Below are 19945 nucleotides of genomic sequence, written 5' to 3'. Positions count from 1 at the left end.
TTTTTTTTTCATCAGTCGATATCGATGTTAATGATGTTAAATTGTTATTTTGTTCAAGTTTAAAGGCCGATTTTTGCTCTAATGTGAAAGTTGTAAAACCAGATGGTTAATTGTGGTTTTCAACTATTCTTTATGGTCAAAACATGACAAACACTTCGTTTTTGAATTCTTTACACATGAGTAATATTGTTTCAAATCAAGAAACAAGATTGTGTTGCCTGATAATATTAATTACATTTTAATTAACATTTAATAAAAAAAAATGTTTGTCTCTTAGAAATACACATTTGATAGTAACTTGAGTTAGGATGCAGATGTAGATTTATGTTCATTATCAAAATCAGTAATATCTGTAAAAATTGTAGCAATCTCATTTTTATATGGTGGTCAAATAAATACATTTATAAATGCATAAACGCTATAGCTTAATCACAAAATAAATACTGTAATTATATTCCATTACTCCTCCTTTTCTTCTTTATGCACCAAGAGCTTGTAACACTCCAAAGAGAAAGGAAAAATTTTAATCGCATCATATTTTTTAACCATTGGTCTTCCATAACATACATTTAGATCAGGATAATCACAGTTAAAACCACAAATATAGCACCTCAATACCATGGTAAAAATTTTATATGGCTTGTAGGTATTTATGAGAAACAGTAGTCTAAATACATTTATAAATGCATAAACGCTATAGCTTAATCACAAAATAAATACTGTAATTATATTCCATTACTCCTCCTTTAATATATTTAATACATGTCTACATTAATAATATAATAAAATTCGACACGAATAACCACGTTTCTGACACAATATGGTGCAGTTAATGCTACTACAGTAAATCCATGGCAAATGATGGCTATTTTTAGATTAAAAAGTCTTCTGACTGTATTGTTGTGCACAGTGTTTCTGCTGTTTGTCAGCGCTGTTTCATCTGCGTGTAAACAGAGTTATTTGTGTTCCTTGCTGAATTCAAGAGCTTCACAATGGATCTCACAGCGCTGTTCAGTGTCGTGTGAGCGAAATTTGCTATAATATTACCGTATTACTGTATTTTGATCAAATAAATGCAGCCTTCTTTTAAAAACATCACTTTAGAACTGGGTTTCAACTGTTTTCTTCAGGATTTTAGATCAAGAAGCAATTCAACTTATCAGAATGCAAATTATTAAATCAATAACCCTTTAAAATGCATAATACTATGAACTGCAAAAATGTTTAAATTTCAATCCACCAAAACACACTGTTGTCTAAACATGTTTATCCTTGTAGCAAATATTTAAATTGATTTCACCTTGTGTAGTTTTATTTTGCTCCAAATAAAATGAAGTACAGAGCCTTTAACATCAACAATAAAAGCTTTTTTTCCTTTATCAGAAGAGACCTGCGGTAGAGTTTGACTGAATGGACTTATGACGTCAACAACATAAAAAATAAGAAGCATTTTCCATTTTTCCATTCAAGTTGCTCAGCCAATATTTTGCTAAGCCCATGCAATTTATATTACTATGCACAATTGTGGTTAGGTTGCATTTTTCCTAAACAGGCCTGCGCTCCACCAGTAGCGTACCACTGTGTTTGAATTGTACCGTGTCCCGTACAGTCGAGTCAATGACACTAGGCTGCCCTGCAGGAAAGCATTTTGTCAATATGCAAAAGATGGAGGGTGTCCAAACACAGACAGTCGGATATACAGTAGATGGAGCTAATCTGCATTAGTATTCAGCACACACACACACACACTCTGTAACGTGTGCGATGGGTTTGTCTGGCGTGTGAGCTTGTGTGTGGCACAGCAGTGCTTTCTAGACTGCAGTGATTAATCTGATGCTGTCATGTCTCCACAGATGTTTACATGGAGATGTTTGAGGAGCACATGTCTGATAGAGTATCTATCTTCCGTCCTCTCCATATTAAAACATACGCATATACGACGTCACCTTGGCCATCTGGAGGATAGTAGAGAGAAGGCTGACCTACACACACACACACACACACATACAATCATAACTCCCTAACGTCAAATCATTGTCTGCCAACAGCTGACTGCTCTTTTACAAAACCTAGTGAGCTGCCTATCTAGACAGCATTTTTAGGGATCATAGGTATGCTGATGACATGAACACAGTTTCAAAAGGTAGGCAACAACATTACACACACTTCTTTGGCCAAATTCTAAGCCAACATCACATGCACCTGACGACTAAATAATAAATAAATAAATAAATAAATAAGGCCAAGATGGTCGACAAGATGAGATAAAAATTTGATAAAATATTTATAAAAATATTTTTTATAAATATATGTAAGATATTCATATAATATTCAAAACTGAAAAGTATCAGTAAAAATAATTCTTGATATAAATAATCAAATAAATGACAGAGGGGGAAAAAAACAGAACTGTCAAATGAAAATTTTTCCTACTTTTTCTCTGAAAAATGGCCCCATTATTCTCACAAATGTATCCCCTAGAGTTTAAGATATCTCAACAATGTCTCAAATTATGCTCAGATTTTCCAAGCTGACAAATCAATAAAAATAGCTCTTGACAATAAATGATCATCAAAAATTACTCTGACAAAAAATAAAAAATAAATAATAGACTTTTAATGTCTCATTTGTTTCTCACAAATAGCAATGAAATTAAATGGAGAATAAATTGAGACATTTTCAGCTTAATCTTAAAACACCAATAATCTCACATCATCTCTAGAGTTTCAGAAGAGATCTCAACAATGACCTATACTGTGCTCCAATTTGCTAAAGATGCCAAAATTGGCAAGGAAATCTCAGTATGACCTCAAACATTTCTCATAGACTCAAATGAGTAGATAATTGTCACCCAATAAGAGTATATTTTTATTTATGAAAGAATTTTAGGAGAAACATCTATGACAAAGTTCAGAATCAGAATCAGAATCAGAATCAGAATTAGCTTAATTTGCCAGGTGTGTGCAAAGACACGAGGAATTTGTTGTGGTTTTTTAAAGGTGCTCCTAGTACATACATACATACATACACATCTGACATGAGAACAGAAAAAAAACATTTAAATAGTAAGACTTTACAATAAATAATAATAATGTGTATTAATCTGGAACAGTAGATTTATGTACAGATTTGTGCATTATTTACTCTATATACAGTTGTATAAATAAAGAGATGTGTTTGTATTTACATAATACTTGAGATAGAGGCAATAATTAAAGATGTAGAATGAATTACAGAAATGAATTACAGAACACAGGTAATGATTCATGTGTTAGCCGTTTAAGCTGGAGATGGCATGGGGAAAAAAAATTTTTTTATGCCTAGATGTTCTAGTGCACAGAGATCTGTAGCGTCTGCCTGAAGGGAGAAGTGCAAGCAGGTTGTGTCCGGGGTGAGAGGGGTCTTTGATGATGTTACCTGCCCGTTTCTTCACTCTGGAGTTGTACAAGTCCTGAAGATTGGGCAGGTGCACACCAATGATCCTTTCTGCTGTTCTAACAGTCCGCTGCAGTCTTCTTATATCTGATTTGCTGGCTGACCCAAACCAGACAGTTATAGAAGAGCAAAGAACCGCCTCAATAACAGCTAAGTAACACTGTGTCATCTGTGCCTGTGGCAGGTTGAACTTTTTCAGCTGATGAAAGAAGTACAACCTCTTCTGGGCCTTTCTCACAATGGAGTCAATGTGAATATCCCACTTCAGGTCCTGAGAGATAGTGGTGCCCAGGAATCTGAATGACTCCACTGCAGCCACGGTGCTGTCCATGATGGTGAGAAGGAGGAGAGCAGGGGGGCTCCTCCTGAAGTCTACTATCATCTCCACAGTTTTGAGCGTGTTCAGCTCCAGGTTGTTGTGACTGCACCAGACAGCCAGCTGCTCAACCTCTTGTCTTTAAGCAGACTCGTCAAGGTCCTGGATGAGACCGATGACTGTGGTGTCATCTGCAAACTTCAGGAGTTTGACAGAGGGGTCTTTAGAGGTGCAGTCATTTGTGTAGAAGGAGAAGAGCAGTTGGGAGAGAACGCAGCCCTGAGGAGCTCCAGTGCTGATGGTGCGGGTGTTGGATGTGAGTTTTCCCAGCCTCACTAGACTAGCTGCTGCCTGTCTGTGAGAAAGCTGGTGATCCACTGACAGATAGAGCTAGGAACAGAGGGGTTAGTTTGGTCTTGAGGAGTGTTGGGATGATGGGGTTGAAAGCGGAGCTAAAGTCCACAAACAAGATCCATGCATAAGTCCCTGGTTTGTCCAGATGTTGGAGGATGTAGTGCAATCCCATATTGACTGCATCATCCGCAGACCTATTTACTCGGTTGGACCCTTGCAGGGGGCACTTGCAAGGGTCCAAGTGCTTCAAGTAGGCCAACATCAGTCTCTGAAATGACTTCATGACCACAGATGCTAAAGCAACAGGTCTGTAGACATTAAGTCCTGTGATTTTTGGTTTCTTGGTTACAGGGATGATGGTGAAACATATGAAACAGGAGGGGACTACACACAGCTCCAGGGATCTGTTGAAGATCAGTGTGAAGATGGATGATGGCTGGACAGCACAGGCTTTGAGGCAGGCTGGAGAGACACCGTTTGGGCCTTTGGCTTTCCTTATCTTCTGCTTTCTGAAGATTTTGCGTACATCATCTTCACAGATCTTGAGTGCAGGCTGAGAAACAGTAGGGGTGAGGGAGGGAGGGGGAGGGTGTTGATGGCTGTGCTGTGAGATGGTCGGAGTGGGTGGGGGGTGTCAGACCAGGCTTTTTCTTTTCAAACCTTCTGTGAGATGGTCGGAGTGGGTGGGGGGTGTCAGACCAGGCTTTTGCTTTTCAAACCTTCAGTAGAACTCGTTCAGATCTTCAGCCAGTTGTTGATTGGCCTCAGTGCTGGGGGATGGGGTCTTGTAGCTGGTGATGGCTTTCAGGCCATTCCACACTGATGTAGAGTCATTACTTGACTGCTTTTTTAAAAGCTTTTCAAAGTAATTTAACTTTGCCACTCTTATCTCCCTATTCAGTGTGTATTTGGCCTGTTTGTACAAGGCTTTGTCCCCACTCCTGTAGGCGTCTTCTTTGGCCTGGCGAAGCTGTTTGAGTTTTGCACTGAACCAAGGTTTGTCATTGTTAAATGTTAAATAAGTCCTGGTGGGAACACACAGAAACTGATGTAAGACGTCACGGTGTCAGTGAGCTCATTCAGATCAGTAGCTGCAGCCTCAAAAACACTCCAATCAGTGAGGTCGAAGCAGGCTTGTAAATCCCGCTCTGCTTCAACAGTCCATCTCTTTACGGTTCTTACAACAGGTTTAGCAGATTTGAGTTTCTGAGAAGATGAACCAAACAGTGATCAGAGAGTCCCAGAGCTGCTCGGGGGCCAGAGTGGTATGCGTCCTTAAAAACAGTATAGCAATGGTCCAGTATATTGCTGTCTCTGGTGGGGCATTTGATGTGCTGACTGTATTTAGGCAGTTCACGGGTGAGATTAGCTTTATTAAAATCTCCGAGAATGATAATGAAAGAGTCCGGATAACGCTACTCTGTGTGTGTGATCTGATCAGCCAACAGTTCTAGTGCCGCGTTCACACACACGTCAGGAGGAATGTACACACTCACCAGAATAAACGAGGAAAACTCCTGCGGTGAATAAAAAGGCTTACAGTTAATAAAGAGAGCTTCCAAATTTGGGCAGCACATCTTCTTTAAAACTGTCATGTCTGTACACAAGCCTTCATTGATATAAAAACATAATCCACCGCCTCTCGTTTTCCCCGACGACTCGGTGACGCGGTCCGCTCTGAACAGCTGGAAGCCCGTTAGATGAAGCGTGCTGTCCGGGATGGCTCCGTTCAGCCAGGTTTCCGTGAAGAAAAGCGCTGCAGAGTTTAAAAAGTCCTTGTTTGTGTGTGTGAGGCATCGTAGTTCGTCTGATTTATTTGCTAGGGAGCAGAGATTCGCCAGATGAAGGCTTGGCAGCGGAGTCCTAAAACCACGCTGTCAGAATTTCAGGAGCGCGCCAGATCGCTTCCCTCGCTTGCATTGCCTGGAGCGCTTGTAGAGGAACGCAGCTCCTCCGACTAAAATGTCCAGTAAAACATCTGAATGCTCAAATGTCAGCAGAAAGTTATTTGGTGTGCTATTTCTGATGTCCAGGAGTTTGTTTCTAGTAAAGCTGATCGGGAAAAAGTTGCTTAAGACAGGACAAACAAACAAAAAAAGTACAAGTACCAAGAAGCGACAAACCATGGCTGCCATCTGCGGCGCCATCTTTGTCAAGTTGACACTTAAACACATATGAGAACTTCATTAGGTCTCCTGAGCAATAAAAGAGCAACTTCTGAGCAATAAAATTGGGTTGCCAGAGTGCAGAGGACAGCGAAATATCAAGTTTATAAGATCTGTTGCCCTGGATGAACGCTAGAATCAGCTGTGATGCACCAGTTTCTGTCTCTCTCTAAATCTCGCTCCAGATGGCATAAAACCCTGACGCCGGTGCCTGACAGTTGTGGCGCATGATGGCATGACACAAGTGGAAGTGTATCTGCTTTACAGTTATGCACACTACCAAAAAACCCTGCACAACGCGCAGGCCTTGCACAGCATGCAGCCACAGTGCTGCAGACCTGCATTCTGCATCCAAATCACTGGTTACGACATGCAGGCCGCCTCCGCAAGGACCAGCATATGACACGGAGGCAGACAATGAAACACATTTCGAGACAACATAGAGCCTGATCTCATAAACATGCATGCACATGCTGAAACAGTGAACAAACACAAACATGCATGGATGAGTGCAAATTTTAGTAGGGCTGTCAATTTAATGTGTTCATTTAATAAAAGGAATAGTTCACCCAAAAGGAAATATTTTGCTGAAAATATACTCACCCTCAGACCAGACCTCAACCTGTAGATAAGTTTGTTTCTTCATCAGATTTGGAGAAATGTAGCATTATATCACTTGCTCACCAATGGATCCTCTGCAGTGAATGGGTGCCGTCAGAATGGGTGCCGTCCAAACAGCTGTTAAAAACATCCCAATAATCTACAAGTAATCCAACAATTAATTTCTTGTGAAGCAAAAATATGTGTGTTTGTAAGAAACAAATCTGGCGTTTTGACTATAAACAGTCTCTTCTGATCAAAATATAAGTCGATAATCCATAATAACACTTCATCCAGTGAAAAAGTCCACCTCCTATTCTCCTCAACAAAATCCACCAACGTATTTGTTTAGAACTGTTTTGGATTGTTGTACACAGTGCTTGATCTGTGCATATTTCTTTCCTGATTCAGACCAAACAACTAGCAACATTATGGATAGGCGACTCACATTTTAGCTCGGAAGCGACGGTTAAAGTCACTGACTGACTGTATAATAGATTGTTGAAGGTTAGTGATAGACTGATGCTTAATGATATGAACAATGGAATGAACAATACATTGGCTTCTGAAGCCATTTTGTCTATTTGAATGCTGTAGCTGCCACAATAATGTAATGTAATGAATTAATAAAAATGTATTTATTGAAAAAGCATCAAATGAATCTTCATTCCTTCATTAACAGGCTTGAGGTTGTCAACATAACACAGGCTGAATAACACAATTTTCCATTTTGGTTTCCAAATGTCTTCTGAATAATTCACCACACACACACACGAAATGAGCATGCACAATTAAATGTTAAATATATTTCAGTATATATTTTGAACATAAACCCAGTGCACCAACAGCAGCTTAATGCTCTCAAAAAAATTTTAAGAAAGAGAGAGACAGACAGAGCAGAGGAAAGCAAGTTTATTTGCATGGAGAGGCACGGACGCCCCCGTTCCCCGTATCTGATGTCAGTCTCCTGACACTGATAGACTCTGCGTCTCCCATTTAAGGGATAATGAGATTGTTAGAGCCACACAAACCTCTGCTGACTGCACTACACTGATGCTACGGCAGTCACTTCATCTCTCAGAGATTCATCAGGGTTCAGCTAAACAACTCAGCCTGCCCCCATCTTCCTCCGACCCAGACACTCGATACGAACGCACTCGGCTCATCAAGAGCCCGAGCACCAGCGTAATGGATAGAAGTGGGTGAAAACGAAGAGGATGTGGGGCAGCGCAACTCCTGATTGGCTGAAAACAGGGCCCGTTTCCATCGCAGCATCTTCCTCAGGTGGTAGAGGATGTGTGAAGCCATAGAATAGAAAATTCATAAAATGACATCTCTTTAATGTCTCAACTGTTTCTCCCAGACAGCAATGTGATAACGTAGAGAAAATGGGAAAAAGGCCTTTTAACCTCACAATCTTCACCTCACATTTCATTTCAGAAAAGGTCTCAACAGGTCGGCCGAGATATCAGTCTGCAAACAAAAGTGTCAAATTTTATATTTCAATACAACAGATCTCAATATAAACTCAAACATTCTACACTACAACTACATAGATTAATTTCACAACTCTTTACTGCTAGTCAACCAATGCCAGTCCTGCCTCATTTGGCACCCAAAGTAAAACACAGAGGATAAACACTGAAAGTTGACAATCAAATGTGCATAGAAAAGTTTGAATAATATTTAAAATGCACGCTATGTCATTCATAAATATCCAGAATCTAAAACATAAATAAAGATAAACAATCCTACAACAAAATAGCATTGACATATTTGGGCCACAAAACGCATTAAAAGTCTTATTCACATTACATGAAGCCAAATGAAGGTTCTTAAATTTATCATTAATAAAAGTAGCGTACTGTATGAGTAACATGGTACAGAGATAATATCAGATGGTTATACTAAACCATGTTATTGAATGATTAATGTAGGCCTATTCATTTACACTGGTATTTGATACATGAGGGCAAATGTTTAAAAAACACTGTAACGCCCCTGTATTTGATCATTTCATGTCTTTTCGTGTTTTGGTAGTATATTTAACTAAAATGTTACCTGTAGCATGTGCAGGTGTTGAACTGATTGCAATCTGTCTTCGTCTGTAAACGACAGGATGCGGTAGCAAGTTTTGTTTCCATACATGCTGCTGGAAAAGATTCACTTCCTCCAGTGCTCTTTTAGTTTTTAATGTAAGATATTCTGAAACATCGCGTTACCATTTTACCTCAGAAGAATACGCTTCAAATGATACAAGAATTAGTCTGTGATTGAACCCATGGTGTTTTGTTTGTTCGTAACTGAATCGGTATTTTTTAACAAATCTTTTAAGTGAACGATTCGTTCTAGTTCACTTTCATACACTGATACAGGGGTGTTCAAACTCGGTCCTGGAGGGCCGGTGTCCTGAAGAGTTTAGCTCCAACCCCAATTAAACACACCTGAACCAGCTAACCAAGCTCTTACTAGGCATACTAGAAAAGGCAGGTGTGTTGAGGCAAGTTGGAGCTAAACTCTGCAGGACATCAATCCCTTCAGGACCGAGTTTGGGCACCCCTGCACGGATATCTCTCGCAACTGATTCACAATGGATCTCTACGATTCGAAATCGTTAAGAATGGATCGCGAACCGTTTTGCGAAGCCGTTTGACTGATTCACTGAAAAAAACTGATTACAAACAGTGATTCATTCTTTGTGCATCGCTAGTTGTGATTCCAAAACAAACAGAAAGTACAAACACAGGATGTAATTCACCCTTTGCCGGGAGCTTGATTGAGAGGTGATCTGACCAATCATAATGCCGAATCTGCCGTTTTGCATTCGAGGACTAACTGAAACAGACCCAAAAGAGGTGATGGAGATTGTGGACCCAGGTTAGTTTTGGTTTGCAACCTGATATGGGACAAATTGCAAAAAAAAAGCAAGAGACCCTGAGACTGATCATATTCAACTTATCGGTGTTAAGAGAAAGCCATTGTATGGATGTCTAGTAATATAAAGAAATTAACACAGTTTACAAGATTCCTTAAAGAAGTCATATGATGCTGCTAAAAAGAACATTATTTTGTGTATTTGGTGTAATGAAATGTGTTTATGCGGTTTAAGGTTAAAAAAACACATTATTTTCCACATACTGTACATTATTGTTTCTCCTTTATGCCCCACCTTTCTGAAACGCGTCGATTTTTACAAAGCTCATCGGTCTGAAAAAGCTAGGAGTGCTGTGATTGGCCTGCTATCCAGTGTGTTGTGATTGGGCGAATACCTCAAGCATTTGATGGAAATGTTACGCCCCTTACCATATTGTGATGCCCGGTCCGGCCGGAGCATAACATAAAACCATGTCTGCATTTGTGATCGGAGAAATGACTAACATCAAGTGCTACATCTACACTGCCCAAAAAACTTGCGTTTGAATCGTCAGTGGCAAATTCTTTAAATATAAAAAACGTACTTACAGTCTGTGAGTCAGAACAGCCGGCATTGTAGTCTACTCTACCAGGATCAGGAAACAGTCCTCCATAAAATGCGCTGCACACATCTGAATATTTGGGTTGAACTGTTCTGGAACAGTGTTGTAAATACAACTTAACCACTGATTTCTAGTCGTGTCCTCTTTTGGAAGGCCAAACAAAGTAGTTTCGCTTTCACAACGAAACAGTGTCACACACCTAGAGTGAGCGAAGGCCGGCGGATTTGACGAAGGAGTGTCCGGTGGGCTTGCGGCAACCACATGTGACGACCCCCGGGCTGGACTTCGCTTCGTCCACGGTGAAAGCCGATCCGGCGATCGACAGCGCAAAATTTATGTATTTCCTCAGTGACCAGCACGGATCAGCTCTAGGCATGACGAAGCGGATATCGTCCTCTTTTGGAAGACCAAACAAAGTAGTTTCACTTTCACAACGAATCACACAGAGCCTTCACGACATTGCGGCGGCAACAACAATACTACATCGAGAATAAAAGTTACACCTTCTTTCTTTGCGTGAACATTTGGGCGGCGTTATGCAAATCTTCCCACATCGTGACGTAGATATGTGGGGGCGTGTTAGAACGAGCCATTTTAGGTAGGAGTGGCTGACTCTGAACTTTTATAAAGAATATCTCTTTGGATTTGAGACTTTAGTCTTTGCAACTTTACAGATCTTCTTTATGCACCAAGAGCTTGTAACACTCCAAAGAGAAAGGAAAAATTGAAAATTTTCAATTCATATGACCCCTTTAAACTCAAACAGCAGAGAATGTCGCTAGCAATGCCAGGATTGTGGTTTGATTCCCAGGGAATGAAAGAGCTAATAATGCAGTGTAAGTCGCTTTGGATAAAGCATCTCCCAAATGCATAAAATTCCTCCTTAAATTCCTCAAAGAAAAAAAAGCACACAAATGAGTATAGAGTATAGACTTGTAAAATTAATGTAAAGAGCAGCTCATCTCTTATGATGATGAATGTTTGAGTTTATATGAGATCTCTTCTGATTGTGGACTCTGATATCCTGGCACAGTTTGAGACATTAAGATCTTTTCTGAAACTCAAGATGAGACGTGTGACATTACTGATGTTTTTTTTTTTCCTCAGGAGAAAATCTGAGAAACAAGAGAAAGCAGCAATTTTATTGCTTTTTAGGAACAAAAACTGAGATGTTCTCAGATATCTTAATGCTTTCATACTGTATGAGCTCCCTAAATATTAATATAACATTTAGTTCGGTAATATGATCGCATTATGAACTCAAACCCTTCTCATCAAATTTCACATTCATTTTGTTGCTCTGTACTCAACAATTGACTCAACAATTTTTATTTCTCAGAAGGGAGACACATCTGAGACTTAATTATTTTAACAAAACCTCATGAGCTACAAAAGAGCAAAATAAATTTCCTCAGGGAAGACAGATTTAATTTGTTATTCACAAATCACCCATGTCTCATACACATGCATGATTTGCACGCATACCACACGTGCTCAAGTTTACACAAGCGACACAAGCAGCCGCACAGGTGCACACACAAACAACGCACGTTTGAGCGAAAGCCAGAGGTGCGTAGCCATCCCAGAGCCTCGGAGGCATGGGATAGGTGACACAATGGAGGGAGGGAGGGAGGGAGCACGCACCAGGATGCTGGGGCTTTTCACTGCGCAATAAAAATGCTAATCCGCTCTATTCCCCTGTTGATCAGCTCTATGTAAAACAGGTTAGAGTTCCCCGCTCCACATGTGTACCCTCAATTTACCAGTTGGCCTTCCTTTGTCCTGATTTATTTATTTGTTCTTCATTGAACGCAGTGGCCTGGATGTCTTCACACATCTTCCGCCGGACTCTGCTAATGACAATGACAGTGCTGGCTTCAGTTCTGCGCCCACACACCGCCTTAATGATGCCTCAGCAGGCCGAAAGACAAAGAGAGCCGTGGACACGGCATTGTCCCAATTAAAGGTCATGGAACAGAAGAGGTCTTAACTGTCCTTAGCCTCCGGCCACGTTCGGCTCAAATTGTCGGCTGCCACTGTTGGTTGTCTTCAACGGTTGTGTGCAACACACTGAGTAATGTTGATTTCGGACGATTTTATACTGGTTTTAGTTCTGTAATGTTTATTAGGTCCGTGCTTTTGGTTTTGCATAAGGAACGAGATTGCTTTAGTTGGAACCCAATTGTTTATCACAGAAAAGTAAACAAAAATGTCCCAACTCAAACACGGAAATGTCTTCATTATTTGCTTTAAAGATTTCTTCAATTTGAATGTTTGCTTAAGTCATAATTATGAGATAAGTCATCATAATTATGAGGTAAGAAGACATAAATCAAGCGTAGCGTTAGTTCTGGCAGGTCGACACCTATCTACGCATTCATATATAAGGTCCCTCGGTATTATCAGCAGCTTTCGCATTGCTCAATAGCTAATTACCCTCCTCCATCCCCAACTCCTCCTCTGTCAGTCAGGATTCAGCCTTCTGATTATCCTTTGAATCAGACTAATTCTAAAATGTGTACATAAAATGACTGAACTTTAACGATATCTGCATACATTTATGTTGGTTCTGTTCTGTTTACCCTGGGGGGGTTATCGCTGCTCTCCCTGCTCTCATTCATGCTAGGCTGCATGGATGCACAGGGAGTTCTTGCCCAGAACAGGACCATACCGCCAATCCAAACTGTATGCTAATTGTCAATCATAATTGACAGAATTATGAGATAAGTCAGTAATTATTACACAAAAAGCCATTATGAGATAAAAAGTCTAAATTATGACACCAATTCATAATTATGAGATAAAAGTCAAAATTAAGACAATTTTGTTGTCTTCAACTGTAGTGCGCACCACACTGATTTATGCTGATTTTGGACTATACTAGTTTCATACTGGATTTAGTTCTGTAACATGTATTAGGTCTGTGCTTTTGCTTTTCAACTGGTTTTTCTTGAGGAACAAGAATGTTTTAGTTGGAACCCAATTGTTTATGACATAAAAGAAAAACAAAAATGTCCTTAAAATCAAACACTGAAATGTCTTTATTATTAATCTTCCATTTTTATGGTTTGCTTAGAGTTAAGGGTTTGTTCAGTTATGACAATAACTAAGTCAAATACTAAGTCAAAATTATTAGATAAAAACTCTTGATTATGAGATAAGTCATAATTATTAAATAAAAGTCGTAATAATGATGACACAAAAAGCTAATATTTTACTGCACAAAACCATGTTTATCCTCATTTACATATATGCATTTGGCAGACACTTTCATCCAATGTGACTTATATTGCATTCAAGGTACATTATATACATGTTTCTATCAGTTCTTGCATTTAATGGGAATCAAACCCATGAATCAAACCCCATGCTCTGTTTGAGCTGCAGGGATTCAATTGAGTTGCAAATGTTTCTGAATTGTGTAGTTTGTTCATGATTCTTGAGGATGAGGCCATGTTCATGTTGCATCCAATTTAGTTTCTACAAGTAACAGATGAACTGGCATCCAGATTGATATCAACAACAAAAGCTATGGTAAGTGTTCTCTCTTTGCATTTCAAAAAAGATATTTTATTTGTCTAATATGCATGATTATAAGATTACATAATCATGTAATATATATATAAATATATTTTATTATTTGAATTTAGTTGTAGTTCCTGCTGTCCATGACACTTCAAAAGGGCATGATTTATTTTTGGGTTGTGACCTACCAGTTGAGAGCTACTGCATTAGATTGCTTTAATGTTTAAGGTTTTAGGAACTCTGTCAAATCAGCATGTTTGGAACTGACCAAAATAACAAGCCAGTCGACAAATATATCCACGCCCCGTCTGAAGCTCCTGAACCGAAGCAGGTTTATCAGCCTGTCCGCACGCTCCCGTTTTCTTAATCTTCTCCGTTTGCTCTCAGAAGGGCCAAAACGAAACAGGAATCTACATAATGTCGCCTTTGCCCCCCTCATAGTTTCTTTAACTCTCACATCTAATTAGCTTCAGGGACTGCACGGGTGCGATATGGGGTTCCCCAGGGCGCGCCCCCCTTTCCCCTCCAGTTGCGCCATGGGTCGGACCGGTGGGGTCTGTTCCCCAGAGACCGGTTATGACAAATAAGATTAATGTCTCTCAAGTCTCCTGAGCCACACAGATTAGACTGATAGCTGATTTTCTCAAGAGAAGCCCCATGTGTGAGCATATGTATGCGCTTGTCAGAGCATGCTGGGAAAGAGAGAGCGGCCGCAGTCCCCTCCCTCTAATGACCACTGGAGCGTAGAGGGTCAGGAGGGTATGGGTCAAAAGGTCCTCCATGGAGGGTTCCCTATCTTCATGAGCACTGAAGCGTTGGATGAAGAGTGGCGCTCCTGTGAGATTAAGGTTTAAACTCTCCATTAAGAGTAAGAGTGGAAATGAAAGACCTGAGGGCAGTTTGAACCTGCTTCTACACATACAGCACCTGTTTTCCTTTCCTTTGCATTATACTGCAAAAGCTTGATTTAATTGATTCCATTGCCAGGCATAATCAAATCATTAAATCTGATGACTTAGTAAAGTAGAATTTATTTCTGTAGGACAAATTCTATACTGATGTTTAATACTTTGTGTTAGGGGTTTGTTCTCATTGCTACACATGCCTTAGATACTGCTACAAACACATAATGAATCAATCAAATAATTCTGGACCTTCGTTTCAAATTAAACCACATTTCATTTTTTTTTCCTCAATGAGAGGAGTATGAAAGGCCCATTTCCAGTGCTTAGGTAAATCATAATTATATAAACAGTTTCCATAATTATTAGATTAAAAAGTCATAATTATGAGATGAATGGTCATAATTGACATACTAACTTACTGTGAGACAAAAAAAAAGAATCATAATTATAACATACTAAGTCGTAGAGATAAATTTGACAGTCATAATTTTGAGATAAAATTATGATATGAGATAAAAATCAAACTTTTTTTGTCAATTCAGACTTTTATCTCAATTATGACTAGGTATGTTTTTAAAATTTTGTATCTCATAATTACGACAGCCATAATGTATACTTTTATGTCATAATTATGAGACAAAAAGTTGAAATGAGATAAGTCATTGTCAAAATGTCATAAAATAAAATACATGACTTAAAATATGTCAATTATGATGTCATAATTATTAGATAAGAGGTCCCTCATTTACATACAGCATGTGTAAAATATCATGTTTTTTTTTAACCTACATTTTTCATGAGGAAGACTTTTTTGTCCCTGCTATAATACTTAATATGCAAGTTTAAATGGAAAGAAACATATAAAAAAGACTGCATTTAGTTTTTAATCCCTATATTTTCTTAGATTTTGGATGACTGTTTTATTACTTGCATCCACAGGTTATCAAATGTTTACTTTTTTTTAATAACTCTTCAAGGACAAGGAAAAAGTCTATTCTTTTTAATCACTTTATCTTGTTTTGTTAAACATTTTAGCATTAAATTCTCTTTTAGTTTCTCAACCTTGGGCTTGTAATGTCAAAACATGCCTTTCCATAGGCAGAATTACATCCCAAAATATTACAATTTTATTGATTTATTTCTAAATAGCACAATGCAAATTACTCACTATTTGACAGTTTACTATTTAAAATAAAATAAAAATTCAATAGAAAATTGCCAGATATAAATTTGCATTTTTGGAATTAAAAAAAGTGTCATAATTATGAGACATAAACTCTCATAAATTCTGGCTCTTTTCTCAGAATTCTGAATTTATATCTCACAATTCTGTTTTTTTTCCCCCTGTTACAAACAAATAAAAAATAAGGTAATTAAGAGTTTTTATCTGACAATTCTGCCTTTTTTCTCACAATTCTGAGTTTATATCTTACAATTCTTATTTTTTTCCTCCTCGCAATTCTTTTCTCTCTCTCAGAAAGTCGCAATTACCTTTATGTACGTATGTATGCGTTTATTTATGTTTATTTACTTATGTATTTTTTAAACTGCCTGCATATCCATCCAACCGGAGGACTGCAGTGAACTTGCAATGCGTGCACGTAGTGCATCATTGTGGGCTAAAGACTTGCGTGCCCTAAATGAGAAAATGAACAATGTATAATGACGCTCTAGTCTCTACAGACACGAGTGCAAAGCAGCATATATCACTATAACGCTTTCTCTTCGGGTCTGAATGTTTGTGAAACGACAATCCTACTGCGGGACGTCCTTATTCGTCCCATTGAAGGAGTGAACAATGAGAACACGATGTCAGACAACAGTGTGTACTACAGCTCCAGGATCCGCGTTAATTGCGGACATATGGCTCCTACTGGAATCATTGAGGAAACGGACCTTCTGGTACCCAATTCGCGTGATTTGCATGAAAAGAAAGCCATTGGTTTATAGACCGTGATGTAAAAGAATGACCTGAAAGCCTGAGGCCACAGCTAGTAGTTGATTTAGTGGTTCGTGGCAGAAGCAGCGCGCGAAAACGCAGCTCGGGAGGACTTTTTTTTTTTTTTATCGTAGCAATGTTGCAAATGAGGTGCAAAACAACAAAATCTTCCAAACAAAATTATTAATTGATTACGACCATTTGCATGCAAGATTATTTTGTATTCATTTCTTTGAATAACCTAAATGATTAAACCTATTATTCGTTTTCTAGAAAGGGGGCTACATTTGAATAATCATATAAAACGGCATACATTTATAAAAACGTTTCTTTGATGAAAACCGAACGGATGTGTGAGATAAATACACCCTTCTGTCTTATTTCAGGCTTCGAGAAAAATCTGGCGAAGGCGTGCACGTCTCACAGCGTCATTAAGCAATCCAGTTCAACGTTGGTCCCGGGAGATTTTTTATGGATTAAATTAAGTACTTCCATCTTCATTTCCCACCTGATCGCAGCCATATAAATCCCAACAGCTGATCAACAGACTTCAGAAAGCCCGACGCCTTCAGACTGAACAGCTGGGAGATAAAGCAGGAGAGAGGAGAGCGAACAGGCTGACGCAGACTCAGCTGTTTCACTGTCCTTTCTGTGCCTTTAGGGGAAGAAAAGCATCTCGGAAACTAGAGGACTAGTTAGTTTAAACTTAAAGCCCTAACCTGGCAGATACGATCGTCGTGAAGGATCCCAGCGGAACTAAAGAGAGCGGAAAACGAAAGAGAGAGAGAGCGCGCGCAGCGGAGCGGAGCTGTCCAGTGCTGAACGCGCGCCGCCGAACGGGAGCTGTCCAGTGCTGAAGTTGCATTTCTGCCGAGAGCATCGCGCTGCATCAACACAAGCGCATTCTGGGGCTCGAGGGTCTGCCGTAACCCTGCGCTGACATCCGAATCTCGGCATTACCGAAGAGGAACGGTACTAAACGCGTTTTGCCCCAGCGTTGCATGAGGAAAGCGAGCGATTCGACCGGCGGACAAGTATTCTTTCCCCTTCAACGTAAAACATGCCAAGGTCTTTCCTGGTCAAAAAGGTTAAGCTTGATGATTTCTCATCCGCTGATCTGGAGAGCTCCTATGGCAGATCCAGGGCAGACCTCAGCCTGCGCTTTCACGAGAAAGGTAATCACATTTATTTGACATCCAGATCGTGTTTACGCAAGGGCATGTGCATGTATGTTGACGTTTGATGGTTTATAATCACAACCTCGTGTAGTTGACCCACGGTCACATGTATTCATCACCGTGAGGCGCATCAGTTTTTGTCGAGTCGGCACATTTCAGGTGTTGCGCTCTTTCAAGCACGCATTCGACTCGCTTTCAGGCGCATTTTATTTTACAAAACGCTGCGCTAGCAACAAGTACTTCACATTTATACCGAGAGTTATAAAAACGTGAATAATCAACGCATGCAGTCTGTTAAGGGATCGCTTGATCATGTTTCACGTTATTATTCACGCTCTACATAATCTGCGTTTCGCACACACTTGCATAAGCAGACGTTTATGGAATTTTCATGCATGCATCTGGGGTCTTACAGAGTAATATCTTTTGTGCATTTGGTACACATCGACCTAATTCTACACAATTTCTGTCAAGACTGGAAATGCAATTATAACTGAAACTATATCATTCTCCTCGCCATTGTGTTTAAATGGGTTGCCACGCTAATTGAAATGGAGCACTATTGATTTTTTTGCACGCTCGTGTGGGTTAATGTAGAAAAAGTCATTGCGTCTGGGTTCACCTAAACGAGCTGAAGTAACAGGAACTGTTGCATCACCTCCCCCCTCACAGGCTACATCAGCGACTACATGACCCCGGCACCGTACGATGGCGAGAGCGACAACTGCATCAAAGTGCCCTCGCCCGGACCCATCTACAGCGATTATGGAGCGCCGGATTCGGACCAGCCTGACAGCCCGCAGTCGGAGATCTCCTCGGGCTACATCAACGGAGACAACGCGGTCAGTGAGGGCTACACGGTGGATGCCTTCTTCATCACAGATGGGAGGTCGAGGAGAAAAGCCATCAGCAGCCCCAAAAGCATTCAGCGGCACACGTGCAACGAGTGCGGAAAGACATATGCCACGTCTTCCAACTTGAGCAGACACAAGCAGACACACCGCAGCATGGACAGCAAAATGGCCAAGAAGTGTCCCACCTGCGATAAGGTTTACGTCTCCATGCCAGCCATGGCCATGCACTTGTTGACCCACGACCTCAAGCACAAGTGTGACATATGTGAGAAGGCCTTCAGCAGGCCTTGGCTTTTACAGGGACACATGCGCTCGCATACAGGCGAGAAGCCCTTTGGATGCGCGCACTGCGGGAAGGCATTTGCCGACCGCTCAAACCTGCGTGCCCATATGCAGACACACTCGGCCTTTAAGCACTACAAGTGTAAGAGATGCAACAAGACCTTTGCTCTCAAGTCCTACCTGAACAAGCACTACGAGTCGGCCTGCTTCAAGGGAGCGTTTGCTCCTTTGAGCCCAATGGAAGTGTGAAAGTTTGACAGCACAACAACAACGTCTCGGAAGATTAATCGCATGTACCTTAACTTTTCTTTTCTAAGTGTACTCTTTCTCCCGCTGTTCACGTATTCAGAGTCGAAATTTCACTAGTTTTTGCCAAAACTCAGAGGACATTGAAAATGTCTTTGTTTCTGTCGAAAGGTCAAACCTTTTTTAAGTATTGGATAATATTGTACTGCTGCCAGTAGCCACAAAAGTGTTCAGCATTGAGGTAAAACTATTTATTCATTAACTTATTTATGTATTTACATATTTATTTCCTACAAACTGTTAATTTGCACTTTAATTTGTCATTCAGTTGCCAAGCCTTCATCATCAATATGCCAAAGCATTTGCCACTTTCTGAATATCTTATTTTTGGTTGCCACTTTATAAATTTGTTGCATGCAAGAAAAAAACAAAAACAAAAAACACTACTACTAATGAAATCTATGCCAATTTTATGAAGCTTTGGATTTTTTGCCAAAACCTAGATAGCATCCGTCGGCAATATTTCTTGGGAGTCATGATGAAGAATAGAGCAATAATGCATGGTATTTTTAAAAGCTAAAACGAGTAATAACTATAGCATTTTTAACCACGATTTTATCCAATACTATCAGTAGTCGTTCAGAAGTTAAATATCAGGGAAATGCCAGAG

At 39.9% G+C, this 19945-nt stretch overlaps 1 protein-coding gene across 1 annotated transcript; it reads left to right on the top strand.

Annotated features, from left to right (window-relative positions):
• The first annotated feature begins 17216 nt into the window (after positions 1-17216).
• LOC107566643 (transcriptional repressor scratch 1-like) lies at positions 17217-19567 on the top strand. Its single transcript, XM_016252148.1, has 2 exons — positions 17217-17890; positions 18566-19567. The coding sequence occupies exons 1-2, from the start codon at positions 17776-17778 to the stop codon at positions 19276-19278; spliced, it is 828 nt and encodes a 275-aa protein (XP_016107634.1). The 5' UTR covers positions 17217-17775; the 3' UTR covers positions 19279-19567.
• The last annotated feature ends 378 nt before the right edge of the window (positions 19568-19945 follow it).

Source organism: Sinocyclocheilus grahami, unplaced genomic scaffold, assembly GCF_001515645.1.
Source record: "Sinocyclocheilus grahami isolate Dianchi unplaced genomic scaffold, SAMN03320097.WGS_v1.1 scaffold1088.1, whole genome shotgun sequence".
In the NCBI taxonomy this organism is placed as follows: domain Eukaryota; kingdom Metazoa; phylum Chordata; class Actinopteri; order Cypriniformes; family Cyprinidae; genus Sinocyclocheilus; species Sinocyclocheilus grahami.
Note: the sequence above shows the minus strand (reverse complement) of the source record. Positions and strands in the feature narration are given on the sequence as shown.